At 29.0% G+C, this 15,912-nt stretch overlaps 1 protein-coding gene across 3 annotated transcripts; it reads right to left on the minus strand.

The window, feature by feature from the left end:
- Positions 1-3,632: 3,632 nt before the first annotated feature.
- Positions 3,633-14,396, minus strand: LOC137808232 (uncharacterized). Of its 3 annotated transcripts, XM_090299674.1 has the most exons (8): positions 13,889-14,179; positions 9,509-9,789; positions 8,977-9,214; positions 8,662-8,852; positions 7,215-7,450; positions 6,818-7,061; positions 6,541-6,648; positions 3,633-3,957 (listed from the first exon to the last, which is right to left on the minus strand). In XM_090299674.1, the coding sequence occupies exons 1-8, from the start codon at positions 14,109-14,111 to the stop codon at positions 3,838-3,840; spliced, it is 1,641 nt and encodes a 546-aa protein (XP_090155800.1). In that variant the 5' UTR covers positions 14,112-14,179; the 3' UTR covers positions 3,633-3,837. The 3 variants fall into 3 exon arrangements, with proteins under 3 accessions (XP_090155800.1, XP_068465351.1, XP_068465352.1); XM_068609250.2 differs by lacking the exon at positions 9,509-9,789 and having other exon boundaries at positions 13,893-14,396; XM_068609251.2 differs by lacking the exon at positions 13,889-14,179 and having other exon boundaries at positions 9,509-9,992.
- Between the last annotated feature and the right edge of the window lie 1,516 nt (positions 14,397-15,912).

Below are 15,912 nucleotides of genomic sequence, written 5' to 3' on the forward strand. Positions count from 1 at the left end.
TCATTTTTTATTTTATTCAAATAATATCTCTTTATTCCTTTTTCCTTTTACCTTCACTTACAGTAAAACAAAAATAAAATATCAATTTTAATTAAACTGTAACTTGCTCCACAAACTTACTTTATTATATTTACAATAATTTAAGACCCCAGTCAATCTCACATTGTTGCCCATTTAATTCGGAGTCACTAATAGTCTATTAAATTCATCATAATAATACTTTCTAAAATTGTATATTACCAATTAAGTTTTTATAATTGTAATAATTATTTCTGTTGTTTTCTCCTACCCTTCATAAATATTAACAGCATATATTACTTCTTGTTTTAAATTATGTCTGTTAAAATATAAACTATTTTGTTATAAATGATTTATTAAAATACAAATATGTATTCTAAGTTTATTTTATAATAGGAGAACATGACTAATAGATACTCAATTTTAGTGAGTTGTTGTAAATTAGGCATTAGAATCTTCAAACTATTAAGCAATTTTTATTAGCAAACTAGTATAACATAAATTTTTAATTTTTCCAAAAGTTACGGGTTTAATTCTTGTTGTTTTAAGTATTTATCTAATAAAATATTTTAATTTTAAGGTTTGTGTTTGGAATGAAAAGAGAATGTGTGAGGATTTGAGAGAGTGAATTTGCAGTGAGATGAGAGAAAAATGTGAAGAAAGTGGAGTTGTTTGGATTTATATATGTTATAATGGATTTGTGAAGAAAGTTTATTAAAATTTATGAATTATGTGATGGTCGTGAGAAAATTTTTAATTTTTTTTAAAAATAAAATATAAATTTATGAATTTATCTTTGTTTATAAAAATATACGAATAATAAAACATGAGGTATCTTTAGATAAATTTTCATTAATTAAAATTTTGTACATTATTTCGGTACCATTAAATATTTATTTTTGAAAAAAAAATATTGTCAAAACATGAAAACTTATCATAAAAGTAAATTTGTGTGTAAAAAATTAAATTTAATATTATAAATTGTAAAAAATGTTTGAAAAATAATGATATAATTAATTAGTTATTTAATTAATAAAAATATAATATTATAGTTAATTAAAAATATAACTAATGTTTACTAACACATATTTTTTCAATGTTAATGTTCCATATGTTCAATAGTTTCACATCGTTTAGAAGTTGAGGTTAAGAGCAATTTATATACTGTTTTCTTCTTTGACCTAACAAGATGTTTTTTAAAAACAAAATTGTGTCATAACTCCAAACTCTAAAACGGATATTTATTATAAATTTGCCATAAATTAGTCATAAAGTTCACTTCTTAATATTGTATGTGGTGATTGTTATCTCAACATGTCATAATAGGTGATGATATAGATTATTTCAAAAAAAATGAGTTTTTTTTTTGTCTAAATAAATTTAAAGTTTAATGTTTCTCAATTATTTGGACGTGTTAAATTTTGAATTATCTATTTTGTAAAGTTAGTGTTAATTAAAAATTAGTTTAAAATCAGGTAACATGCCATTGAAAATTTTAATCTTTGAAGTACGTTTGAAGCAATCCATCAAATAAGTCATATTTTTTACTTTTCATAAAACATACTTCTTAAGTTTACATTAATAGAGATAATAGAATAAAATTAAAAAATATATAATTTTAAATTTAATTGTTTAGATGATTTAAAATAAAATGTACATGGCAGAAATATATTTCATTTTATTGCGTGTATTATTCTTCTTTTTAGTCTCCGGATTTGGTGGTTGAGTTCAACAAATTTTTTTAAAATTAATTATATCATTAAAATATTATTTATTTTTTAATATTGTATGATCATTGTTAACTATTTATGTATGTATCGAAAAATTAAGTAATCATCCAATTAGTACCTATGAATATTATAATATTATGCCTACAAATAGTGTTTTTAAGAAAACTTGTACGATTTGTAAAAATACATTATATTATCTATGTTAAAATGGATATTATAAATTAAAATTACTGATTTCAAATTTTGAATAAAAATGAAAAAAATATAGAAATTAAAATGAATACATTTTATAAGGACTAAAAACAATTAATTCAAGTTTTACAAATATGAAAAATAATTTATTTGTATATAAATAAAAATCAAAACTGACTCATTTTACTTAGATTTAAAATATATTTAATCCTAAAAATAAATAAACAGTGAGACAGTAATCCTATTAATTGAATTGACACAATAAACACCACCCTCTTTATAAAAAATATAGATCATCACACTATGTTTTGATGTTTATTTTTTAAGATATAAGAAAATTAACTAGCATTATGAAAATTAGACAAATGTGAAAATTAATAAACTTAAATGTGAGTAAAATCTATTACAAAATAAGAATGCTCTATTATTATTGAGTGTTAAACACAAAAGAACATGTTACTTTGAAATTGAAGAACACAAAAACAAGAAAAATAATAATAATATAATTGGAGTAAAGTTTGCACAATGGATGCTTTTGTGCGTAAAATTGTAACTATAGAGATTTAGTATTTTCTCAAACCACACGTAGTGTGTTAAAATTGTTTCTTTCTCTCCGGTTAGTCTAAGATTACGCCTATTTAACATTAAATAAGGGAGTAGAATCATAAATGAAATAAAATAAAATAATATAACAAACATATTATTGATAAATAAAAACCTTAAAATGTAACGGAAAAATAGATATAAATAATAAACAATGGTGAAAAAAATGTTTTTTTTTCTAAGTTTAAATATATGTTTGGCTGTGTAATATAACTTTTTAATTCTTACAAAAATACAAAATATTTTACTCCTCAAAATTTTAAATTATACACTAAGCTAATAACTTTTTATGACATTAAATTAAGATATTTTCTAAAAGGCTATTTTTATTCTCATTAATTTCTTAGGAAAAGTAACAATTTGCATGATAATCTTCTAATCCACTGTATGTTCGCACTTCCTTGGAAAAATATTTAGAAAATTCTTACTGCCAATTTGTTACATGGAATAATTATTTTAAAATGTAAAAAATACTTGGTATTATACTTATAATTTTTGTAAATTTAAAAAATAAATCACGTTAATCTGTTTCGATAAAATAGTAAATTAATTTATGATAAACATTCCACGTATAACAAAATCGAATTGAAAAATTGTTGACAGAAAATATTAAATTATTATTATCGTAACGATACATAAATATTAAATTAGTACTACTAATGTAGTTTTAATAACTGTGCTATTATTATCACGTATTTTTATTGTTTATACGGATTTAGTTAAAAGCTATAGTAAATACTTATATTAAGATGATATTGGGAAATTGTACCACAGGATCATGTATAAGAATGAATGATAAAAAAAACCTAAGAAATACCGTTAGACTATACAAATTTTATTATTGTATAAATTATAATATTTATTTATTTTTGGTAAAAAAAAGGAAATAAACAATAAAGGTAAACTAATGTGTAAGCTAATAGAATATATAAATCTTTAACTCCACGTGAGAGAATAATAAAATATATATAGACATAGACCAGTAACAACAATATTCACACATTTGCTAATAAACTTAATATCAACTACATTATATGGATATTTTCAGTAACTTTTTACTAGATGTTTTAAACTTGAAAAACATCTAAATTTGAGAACAATTTGTCTCATATTGGATTCCATGATAACTTCACCATTTATATTGTATCATAGTTTAATGAAATTTAGTTAATATTTAATTTGACACAAGAAGATGTAAGAGGGATCCAAATACTATGTTGCAAATTGATTTTAATCATGTTCAGGAACAATAGCATGCATAAAAAAAATCTCATGAACTTTATTTTTGCTGAGTTTATGTGGTACTAGGATTCTTTGTAATGGGCAAGTTCCCATCATAACTGCATTTGAAAACATCTGGTTTTCTTACAAGGCGGGGTCCAACTGGTACCTTGTTAATTTTAGGACGAATATCCTGCAATAACATAAAACCCCATTATTGCAAGTTCAAATTAATAATATCTTTTCATTAGAAATATTGCAGAAGTAGAATCAAATCCCTTCTTTTAAGACTGAATCACAATGTTAGCCTTATATATTGCTCAAAATAGAATCCATAATTCCTCTTTTTATCGTGGTATTAGAGAAGAGATCCCAAGGGGTCTGTTTGATAAGTAATGGAGGAACCAATGGCAGAACCTAACAATGAAGAGCAGCTTGAGTGGTTTAGTCATTATATCTACCACTCAAGGAGAACATGTAACCAGACATGCTCTTATGATCCTTCAAGCCACTTGCATAATAGTTGTCTGTGTAAGCTAACAACTCCACATCACCTTTGCGTTTATAAAAAATTCTGAATTATACTATTCCTTTTACATATCTTATAACTTTTTTCACAATTTGCTTATGAAGTTTTGAGGGATCGTTCATGAACTTGATTGCTGAACATACTACGTACATCAAGTTGGGTCTTGTAACTGTGAGATACATTTAGCAACCAACCATTTGCTTGTATTTTGTTGCATCAGTTCTAACTCCACAACTATCTTTTGTTGGCCTTGCTCCTCGAACAATTGGATTGCAAAACTTATACTCTTATGAAGTATTTCAATTTTCCTAGATCACTCATATCGAACTCACATTCCATTGACTCCTTAAAGTGAATCACTATCTTTTTACAATTTCTCAAAGTTATATTTCTCAAAGTCTTCCTAAAGAAAATGAACTTCTATTTTGTTGTACCATGTCCTTGGAGTTTGAGCCTATAAAATGCTTTATTGAGTTTATAATCTTTCTCCTCCTCCCTCGCCTTCACAATGACTACTCTACATTTACTGTTTAACTCAATTGTCCATGTAGAAACAAACTTTTCATGTCAAGTTAGTATATGGGCCAATTCATTTGAGTTGCAAGTGCAATGATAATGCAAATGGTATCCCATTTCACTAAATGTGCATAAACTTCATTGTAACCAAAACCAAATTGTTGTGCATAACCCTTTGCTATCAACATGGCCTTGCATCTGTCTTCCTCACCTTTCTCATTCAACTTTGTTTTAAACACCCATTTGACCCCAATCTTTTTCATTCCAATAGATATATTTGTTAACTCCCACGTTTGCATCATTCTCTGCCTTCATTGCACTCCACCATTTGGAATACCTTACAACTACATCAAAATCAACTGGATCTGCATTATTCATGAACACTGCCATATTTCACATGTCATCTTCGGATTTCGAAAATGTCTAGGGAGAGAAATTGACTTTCGACAACCTAAGCTAATGAATTGTGTTGCTAATATATCAAAATACAATTCAATCCTTTAAGATGATAGGGTTTATGTCTTCTTTGATGAATTGGATGTTTAACTTGATAAAATTTGTGTTGCAGTTATAACCATTCCCTGTGGTACTTATGCCTACGTTGCTAATGAAAACTAAGGACATGTTGCTTTGATAAATGTACAACAACAACTTTCGTTCACTTCACATGTAGCTGTCTTCAAATGGTTCAAAAACTCCTAATAATTAACAAGGTAAGTATTCTTATGCATTATTAATGCTAACCAGAGTGTTTGTAATGACTATCAAGATCACCCACCAAGTTGAACGAGTATTGTTAAAGCCAAAGGGTTACATATCTAGTTATACAGTTATAGGGGTTGGAACTATTGCTTTATCACCATCTCTTTCTTTATCTAACACTTTACTAGTTTCTTCTATCTAAACTAAATTAATATTCGTTGGAAAAGCTACTAAGGCTAAGGAACTAAATTATGTTGCACTGATGTATTATACTATTTGTCTTCTTTATAGTATTCTCACCAAGGAAGTAATTGGACATGGTACAGATGTGATTATGGAAAGGAAGTTCTCATTTCAAGAAAATATTGGATGAATTAGAAGACAAGATAAAAGGTGCTTTAACAATTAATATAGAAGATATCCTTATATAGTAAACATTCTTTGAATATTTGCATACCCTAGTTAGTATGTATACTCCTTTGTTTCCTTTATTTGTATCTTAGTTTTGGATAAATCAAGGTTAAAATAGAAATAATGAGGCACGTCCCTTGTGTTTGAACTTGGTTGACTTATGATAAAAGTTCTATCACTAGGGATCCAAATTAGTGTGTAAAAAATCTTGAAATATATGAGCATTTGAGAGTTCTTTTAAGAGAGGAAGTTCCTCCAAGATCAATCCAAGACTCCAAGTAAGGAGTTCCTTGTGCTTCTCCTTCTTTCAATTTCGGTTTCTTTCTCTCTTCCTCTTTTCTTTTTTTACCTTGCTTCCCTCCAAGAACCACTTTCACAAAGAACCTTGTCCAGACCCAAGCCAAAAGCATTCCTCTTTTTTATCAATATATAATATGTCAATAATTCCACTCCACAACAACATTAAGGTTGGCTCTCACTCATTTCTAGAAAGTATTAGTAAATGGCAGTCTTATGATTTGGAGTAATATTATAAATAGCCATTTATTGTAAATTTGTCGTAATTGTTAGTATACATGTGTCAATAACTAGGGTCGTGCTTAATTAAGAGTATTTTACCTGGTCAAATATAGCAGTTGGAATGGCCAGGGTCGCCACAGCATTGGGGGCATCAACTATTCCAGATATTCTTCCTTCACAAGGAATGCAAGACAGCAACAGGTACACCTGATGATGCAGAAAATACTTGTACATGTTTAATTTGAATAAAACATTTCAAACTTAAAATTAAATATATTTCATCTGTAAATAGAATTTGAAAAAACAAGTTTAATATATTGTTTTCAGTTGAAACTTAGTTTGAGACTAAATATAATCAGTGAGAGAGGAACTAAACCTGTTCTTTGGAGTATCCAAACTTGGATAAGTAGTCGATGCCATTGAGCACTGCTCGCTTGTATGCAACACTTGCATCTAGGTAGTGTTGCCTCCCACTTTCATCAACACTGATTCCCTCGAAAACTAGCCACTCTGAGAATCTTGGTTCAACAGGGCCTATCTCAAATATTGGGTTTACATGCAGGGGAGTGGGCCCCATTGGTGTAAGGTACTCTTTCATTCCACCCCTTATAATTTCACACCTGATTACACCAAAAATGCTATCAGCTCTTTAAGTGCAGCAGTATATGTTTTCCTTTTATTTTTGTTTCTTAACAAGAGTTTTAACTACATTTGCAATGGCAGAGTTAAGTGTTGAAGTATGGTGATATTTGAGTAATTGAAGCTATACTAACTTGAGTTCTAAGAAACCACTCATTTCTATTGCACCACAGAATGAGACCTCGCCATCACCCTGGGAAAAGTGCATGTCACCGGTGCTGAGATTTGCTCCTTCCACAAAAACTGGGAGGTATACCTTTGCCCCTCTACTAAGGTTTTTTATGTCACAATTTCCACCGTTTTCTCGTCCTGGTATTGTTCTTGCAGCTTCCTTTGCAATCCTCTCCCATTCACTAGTGCCTTTTTCGATCTAGAAGCATGTCAGGAAAAGGATTTAAAACAACACAACGGAAAATCTTGCTTGATTTCTTAGCATGTCAACAAAGCATTGGTCAAATTCTAAATGGCTTTTGTGAACTTGGATCAAGATTAGTGTGTTTTCTTGTGTAAAAGGTAGCATTTTTGGGATGTCGCAAATTTTACTTGATTTGACAGTCTCATATAGGGACTACTATGATTCAAGTCTTCATTCTAGGGAGGGTGGTCCAAAATCATCTTGTTTCACTCAATCTCTACATTAAACTAATCACATTTTTCAATTTAAAAAAAAGAAGAAGCTAATAGCCATTAGAGATGGATGGTAACTACATGATTCTTAAAGCATGTATTAGTTTTACCTACTCAAGAATATGGGTGAAACCGTTAAATGCTTGATTACTGTTGTTTAATCTGTCGAATTAAATAAATTGAGAAAAGTTTTGTTAACACCATGAACAATAAATAATATATACTTGATATTGTTTATAATAATATAATTATATTTTTAAATTAAAAAATAAAATAAAAATAAATAAAATATTAATTATTAAAGTGTGAAGATTATCTTTTTAGTGTTAATATGCCAGCACCCAAAAAATTATCTCGTCTGTAATTTAAGAAAACTGACGTGTTATTATTTCGAATGGCGATGACTTCACTAGTTTTATTATTTATAGGTTTCTGTGTGTTTTATTATTTCACTAGTTTTATACCACATTTAATTATGACTAGGGAAAATGACATGGAGAAAATTTATTGTTTTATGTATCTTACCCTAAAAAAAATCTACGGCGTGAATTATTTTATATACAATGTTTTACTAATTCCTTGAGAGGGTTTCTTTTTAATTTTTTTAGTGTTTGTCATTTTTAAACTACTAATCTTTTTATTGAAGATTGTAACTTAAAAATATAATAAATACTATTTATTAAATTATTATAATTTTTTTTATTAAATTACAAATTAAGTCTAAGAGTATAAATAACAAAATCCTAATTAACACTGGTGTTTCTACCAAACCATTCCAAAACAATTTTTATCTTGAATTTTTAAATCAAGAAATATTTTTCTAAAAACTCAACATGACATAAATATGTGGAAATCCCATAATAATTGTGGATCTTGGATTCAATGTGTGGTAAAGAGGGCAGTCAAATTAAATTTATAGACATTAACTCGTGATCAATTGATTATTATTCGTACCTTTCCAAGGAGACAACTTTTTGTTGATGGCAAGTTTGCCAAAGGTCGAGTATGCAAAACCTCACAGAGTTTGAAAGACTTCACACCATTTTCTTCTATATCTCTCTCCCTTTCATTCCATATGTTCAGGAGTTCCATTGATGGTGCAGTTCCAATTATCCCAGGGTGTGTTAAACCTGGAAATCGTACTCCTTTCCAGCACAAACAAATTATGTGAGTAGCAAATAGCGAAATAAGTATGTAGAAGTGTCTTCATATATCCATTCTAAGCTCGTATCATGTTATTAGATAAAAATGATCCATGGTTATGTTCACCTGGTATCTGAGGTGAATGAGCATATATTCCCTGAAAATACCAGATAGCTTTTGTGGCACAAGGAAAATGGTCTGTTAAGAAGCCACCTCCATTTTCTCTGTCAAATGTTGCTGTAAAACCCCATTCATCACCAGGTAGAGGACCCAAGTTGCATATTTCAACGGCAAGCAGATCTCCAGGCTTGGCTGGGATCCCATCATTATCCAGAATTCTAATTGGCCCACTAAGATAATGTACCTTATCATCCATCCAAAATTAATTAATTAGATAAAACCATGTAAAGTTCCTTTCCTTGACTATTTTTCCATGTGATTAGGAATTATAATAACTATAGTTTTTTAATATAATTATCCTAAAAATTAGTGAACTTATAATGCATGAGAATTTGTGATTTACAGTGTCACAAAGTATAAAAACTGAAGAAAGAAACAGATATAGTTATCAAGTGTTTGGTTTGTATTGGATCCTTCGTTGATTAGTATCCAAAATCAGGTTTAGTAATTAAGTTGTTTGTGACACTTTTTTACTTACAGTTGAGAGGTCCAGAGATTTTACGTCCAGAGGTGAATCATCATCTCTAATGGCGCCTCCTGTCCAATCTACCATCTCTACTCTAAAGACTTCACCAGTATTAACAGCGGCCACGTGTGGTATGTGAGGGTGCCATCGGTTATGGAGAGGAGGGTTTTGTTCCCATGGCTTCTTCTTCAAATCTATTGACGAAACCACTCTTCTAGTTGGTGGTGCCATGGACAAATCGCTGTGTATTTTGCAAACTTTGGGTTTGGTGAAGACTCTAGATAGATACTGTTCTCACAAAGTTTAGCATTGCGGTGAAGAAGGGGATCGGTTTTCAATTGGTGGAAGGACCACGCCTCGTTGGTCCCAGAAAACAATGTTGCAGTCACCGATGAAAGCGTGGCATGTATTCATTTGGTGCATATCGTTTTTTTTAATTACATGATTCACTAATATCTTAAGCAATCACACTAAACCTGCTGAATCCAGAAGAAATATAATAACATTAAATTGGATAGAATAAGTAAATAATTAATGCCTGCTTTGAATTATTAAAATAATAAAAAATAGGGTTACAAATTTATGTTTAACACATTTTTTTATAAACTTTATCCAATTTAAAACAACGTCTGGTTGTTGGAGTATAAACGAATGAGAGAAAATAGTTCAAGAAAAAGTTAGATTTTTTTTTCTAACATAATTGGAGAAAGAATAGAAGAAGAAAACAAATCTGGCCCATATGTTCCTGTTCTTTTATTTAGTAAAATTTTACTCAAATAAATTTTCTGTTCTTAAGACTATATAATCTTGAACAGAGCATTGCTTTTTTTTCTTGAGCGATACGTCTTAACTATATAGGTAAATATCATCAATTAATTTATGAATGATTAAAAATTAATAAATAAATATGATTGAATAATTATGGACAATTAAAATAGTATCTTACAATTATTAAAATGTTTAGTAGTATTGTTTAATTTTGTTAATTGATTAATGATGTATGATCATATCATTAATAATCATATATAATTAACTACATATATCAAATATTATTATTTTACAAGCAGCTAAAAGTAAATAATATGATTATCAAACATATAACTTCAATTCTAATTTTTGAAAAAACAAGTCGTATAATAAAAGAAATTTTAATTTATTTATTTTTTCAAACAATTTACCTGACGTGTATAATAAAGACGATTTTTAAATTTTTAAAACTAAAATTATGTATAACAAATATATTTTAATTATTTTTAACGTATATTTAAAATTAAAAAAACATTGTTTTTGTCATGTAAAATTTTGGTCAGGTACAATTTTAGTCTGATAATTTTTTAAGTAATTACTCAATAATGATGAAAGAATCGAATATGTTGGTCTTTTTCCTATAAGATAAAGGAATGCGAAAAACAAAGTTTCACTAACTTTTCTGCTTTGTTTACACAGGGTAGACAACAAAACTAAGAAGTTGGGTAAATTGTTGGAATTTCAGAAGTGAGATTATCCAATCAAAATGGTAGTGTTGTCTTGTCCAACCCGACCAATACAGTGTAAATTGTCATAGGTTATATCCTATCCAGATCTAAAATGAACTAAATCTTTTGAAGATTAAGTCTCAAATGATTTTTTTTTTCCAAAAATTATACATCTTTTCGGAAGTCATAATAATCACATTTATACTCTTCTAACTTTAAAATAAATATTTATTTTTCTTATTTTTTAATAGAACAATACTCATATTTTTATTAATTTTAAATAAACATATATATATATATGCTGTTCTTATTTTTCAATACATTTAATTCCCTTATATTTTTAATCACATAACATTCACCCTCCTCATTTTATTTATAATAAATAAAATCATTTAATCTTACTTCATATAAATGTCTTATTAAAAATATAAGGTAACTTGAATTTTTATTTAAAAGTTAAGAAATTGTAAAAAAATATATAAAGGAGGTGAATGTTTATTTTAAAATTAGAGGAATTGTGAATCTCATTTTACATGATAGCGGAGGTAAGATCAATTTTGCCATAATTTTTAGATATATTGATATATACATTTAGAAGGAATGTTGATATATTATTTAAAAAAAACAAGGGATATGAATGTATATTTTAAAATTAGATTGGTAGTGAATCTCATTTAATATGATATAACGATATTGATTTAATATATAAATTTTAACATATATATTAATGAAATAATATATATTATTTTTAATTCTTTAATGTTTCTAAAAATTAAGTTGATTGAAAAGCCTATAAGCCGGTAAAGAATGGGTTAAACTAAAGTACAACTTAAATATAGGTAATTGATTTTAAACTCTAATCCGATTCATTTGTGCATCTTACACCATAAATCCTTTTAGGATATATTAAGACAAACAGTAAAACCATATCAATTTTTGGGGAATAAGTAAGGTAATCCAAGTTTGTTTTTTTTTTAAATATCCAAATTATCAAATCTAATTTATAATTATCTTAAAAAATTATATTATTTTAAGATTATTTAAATAGATTTATCTTAAATTTAAGTTTATATATTTTGTATTTTAAGTCTGAATTAAATTAATTGGATTTGAATTGGAAATAGATTGGATAAGTTTTTGAATTTTGAAAATAAAAATCAAGATGCGTTTAGGTTATATTGAGCTATGAAATTTTAGGTCGGGTTAGACCTAAACAAGATATCATCAAGTTAAACACATGCAAGAATGGGGCGAGTTAACGTGTTAAAGTGAAGCTAAGTCAATTCGAGTTCATATCGAATCAAGTCGGCTCCACATATCATATCTAATAGGTTGAGCTTAAATCGAGTCAAGTCGGAACGATCCCACATTTAGTCGAGTCAAGATGAATCCACGTTCAACAGAGTTAGGCTAGGACTATTTCAGTCCTAGTCTAATTAAGACCAAGTCAAGTCTTGCCCAATCATGACCATTTCAAGTTGGTCCTAAGTCTAACTGCGAGTCGAGTCAATCCAAACTAAGGTTGATCCGAGTCACCCCGATCCTAGTTCGAACCAAGTTGGTCTGAGCCCAACGAGTTGAGGACCTAAGCCTAGGACAACTGCAATCGATAAAATCTTAGGTCAAATTGAGTCAATCTACACCCATAGTGTCTCGTGACATCATATCTACATTGGTTTAGGGTCATGTCAAGCTGAGTTTAGATTGATCCCACGTTAGATTGAGTTGACTCGACCAGGGTCCATGTAGACTAAAGTAGAGGTGGACCCATATTCAATTGAGTTGGGCTAAGTAGGTCAGGCCAAGTCTAGTTAGGACGAGCCTATGTCTAGCCAAGTTCAACCACATGTAGATCGAGTATAGTCTAAGTGGGACCAAGGTAGGTTGGGTTAGGTTGGTACGAGTCAAGTTGGGCATGTGTTGGGTCGAGATATCGAACTCACATCGGGTTGGGGTCATGTCAAGTTGATTTGGGTAGACCTCACATCAGGTGAAGTTGAGTTATCTTAACCTCATGTTTAGTCGAGTTGTGTTAGGTCCAAGTTTGATTGAGTCCAATCGAGATTAAATTAGGTTGTGGTTAGATCAAACCGAGTTTGGTAGAGTCCAAGTCGAGTCGATCTTAGGTTAGACCAAATTAGATCAAGTCAACTTGGACCCATGTTCGAACTATAGAACGAGCATACATCAAGTTGAAATCATGTCAAATTGAGTTGGACTCACCTCACATCAAGTTAATAAGGTCGATATGAGGTAATGTTGATAGGGTGGATCTCAAGTGAGGTTGATAAAGTTGATCCAACATCAAATTTAATCAAATCGATGAAGTGATTTTAATTTAGATTTAGTCCAATTTAAATTAAATTAAAAAAAATTAAATCGATTTAATCTAATTAAAAAAATATGATTTTTTTGAAACAATTTATTTTATTGAATCTAAATTGGTTTTATGGAATGGATTTTGAAAATTCCAATCTATTATCACCCTACTTTTTTGAGATACATAATGATCTTTTCTTTGGCAATGGAGTCTTTTAGAGAGGAATTTAGTATATTGCGTACATATCATTTTAGTGTATATTATTCCAATAAGCGGGAATCGACAGTGGGAGGTCAAATAATAGCCGACGAGGACATGAGGACAGACGACGCACGCTAATTTTTTCTTCTAAAGTTCTATCCTCTTACAATTAATATCATTTTCGTTTTCTTTACCTTTCTTTATTAACTCACAAACACATAGTCTATCTACCAGCTGGGCTTAAGTGTATCACGCCTCTTACTTTCTTAATTACTTTTGTCAAATCTTGTAAAAAGTTTAGTGGTGATTCAGCAGTGATTGTGTATTTGTAGGAGAAAATAGTATGTATACTATAGTTTGGTTTGAAGTAGGTAATCATGATGATGAATTAAGAACTCACAGTTAACGGATCAACGTGTTTGACATCGTGGGCAGTGTGATTCTTGGTGATGGCACCTCCACTGAAGTCTACCATCTCAACTCTAAAAACTTCCCCGGCCGTCACCTCTGCAACCGGTGGTATATCTGGATGCCAGCGGTTGTGAAGAGGGTTTTTCTGCTGCCACGGTTTCTTCTTCAAGTCTATGGGCACCACCAATCTTGGACCATAGAGAGCCATTTCTTGTGGGCAATATTATCTGAGACAGATCTTGTGAACAGAATCAGTTTGAGGGAACTTCTTTTATTAGTAGCTTCACTTTACTTGCTTTAATATATAGCCGTGAATGTTGCTTCACTTGACCCCACGCTGGACCACTTACCCCTCACTGCAAACTTCTGTTACTTGTTTCTTCTCCTATGTTTCTTCATCACTGGAAGGGAATGATTTCAGCGGTTCAAAACCAATCTAAGAGCATCAGGATCAACCCCATTTACAACGTTCCCAAATTTCATCAACCATCCCACAAATCCCTCCTTCACACAATTACGTCAACTATTACACTTTCTATACGTCCTGCTAATTATATCCTTTGCTTCATTTAGGCAAAAAAACAAAAATCTTTAACACAAATACACGAAATGGGGTTGTGTAAAGTGAAGGATGGCATCAAATATCACCATCATACATTACTGCTGTAATTCTTTTACACTATTGTTGGTGGTAAGTTTTAATTACTTCTTTAATCTTACTATCAGACAATTCTTAATAGGTATCCCTGTTAGATAAATAAGATTTCAGTGTATCTTTCTAAATTAGTTGTTAAACATTTGAGGTAGAAATAATACTGGGAAAATTTTAAAATAAATATTTATATTGATTTCAAATAATCTGCACAAAAATATATTTTGGTTCACGTTTTAATATATGATTTATATTTACAAAATCACAACTAAGTTTCTATTCTACCTTTCCCTTTTTTTCACATATAACATTCAATCTGTACGATTGTTCGTAATAAAGTAATAACTATTTACACCAGCTAAAATAAGAGAAAGAGAAGAAAAATAAAACCCACGGAGAATAGACTTTACTAAGTAGAAGAAATTACAGTATTTTTTTTTCTTTAAATTTAAAAGGAGAATAATAATACTTTCTTTGAAAATTACGAGAACCATTACTTAACAAAATTTAATAGATAAATATTTTTTTTGTTTTTTTTTTTAATTTTTCTTTCAAAACAAGGAAGTGAAGGTTGATAGAATGCTTCCTGTAATAAACAATAGGTGTCAAAAAATAGAATTAGGAGTTTTCAGAACTGATACGATAAAAAAAAATCTATAACCTATTAAAGTTGGAATTTTTTGAATCAATTTGAATTTTTTGAATCAATTTGAATTTTTTTTTCCAAAACCAAGCAGTTTGAATCAGTTTGTGGTTTGAAATTCAGAATCGATACAAATCGAATTGAACCAAGATTAATTATTTAAATATTATTATATTATTTATTATTTTACTATTATACGAGAAATCGAGAAAAACAATTAATGAGCCTAACTTGTTTCATGCCTATAAACGTATGATAAAGGAGGAACAATATGTTTAACAGGCAAATGAGGTGGAAAAAGAGTTATTATGGTAGTGTGCAGGTTAAATTATTAATCTTGGAAGAGAAAAACACTAATACAAAATAATTTGGTTCATGCCTTTAAGCATGTGGTAGATGAATAAAAATATGTTTAAGATATGAATGAGATGGAAAAAGAGTTATCCTGGTAAAGTGAACTTTAATTACATTATTAATCTTGTAGGAGAAAATTGTTAAAAAAAAATAAAATATTATTGAAAGAAAACAAAAATAATTTTAATGTTTATGTTTAGAATTTTGTACAATATTATACATATATTAATATTGGTAGGTTTGTTAGGCTTTTATAAGGTAAATCATGTAAGTTATTTAGTATTGATGTCACAGTGCAAACATATAATACATATATGAATAAAATAAATAAAAATCAATCCGAATCAAATTGTAAAAGTT

This window comes from Phaseolus vulgaris, chromosome 3, assembly GCF_051622355.1.
Source record: "Phaseolus vulgaris cultivar YP4 chromosome 3, ASM5162235v1, whole genome shotgun sequence".
In the NCBI taxonomy this organism is placed as follows: Eukaryota; Viridiplantae; Streptophyta; class Magnoliopsida; order Fabales; family Fabaceae; genus Phaseolus; species Phaseolus vulgaris.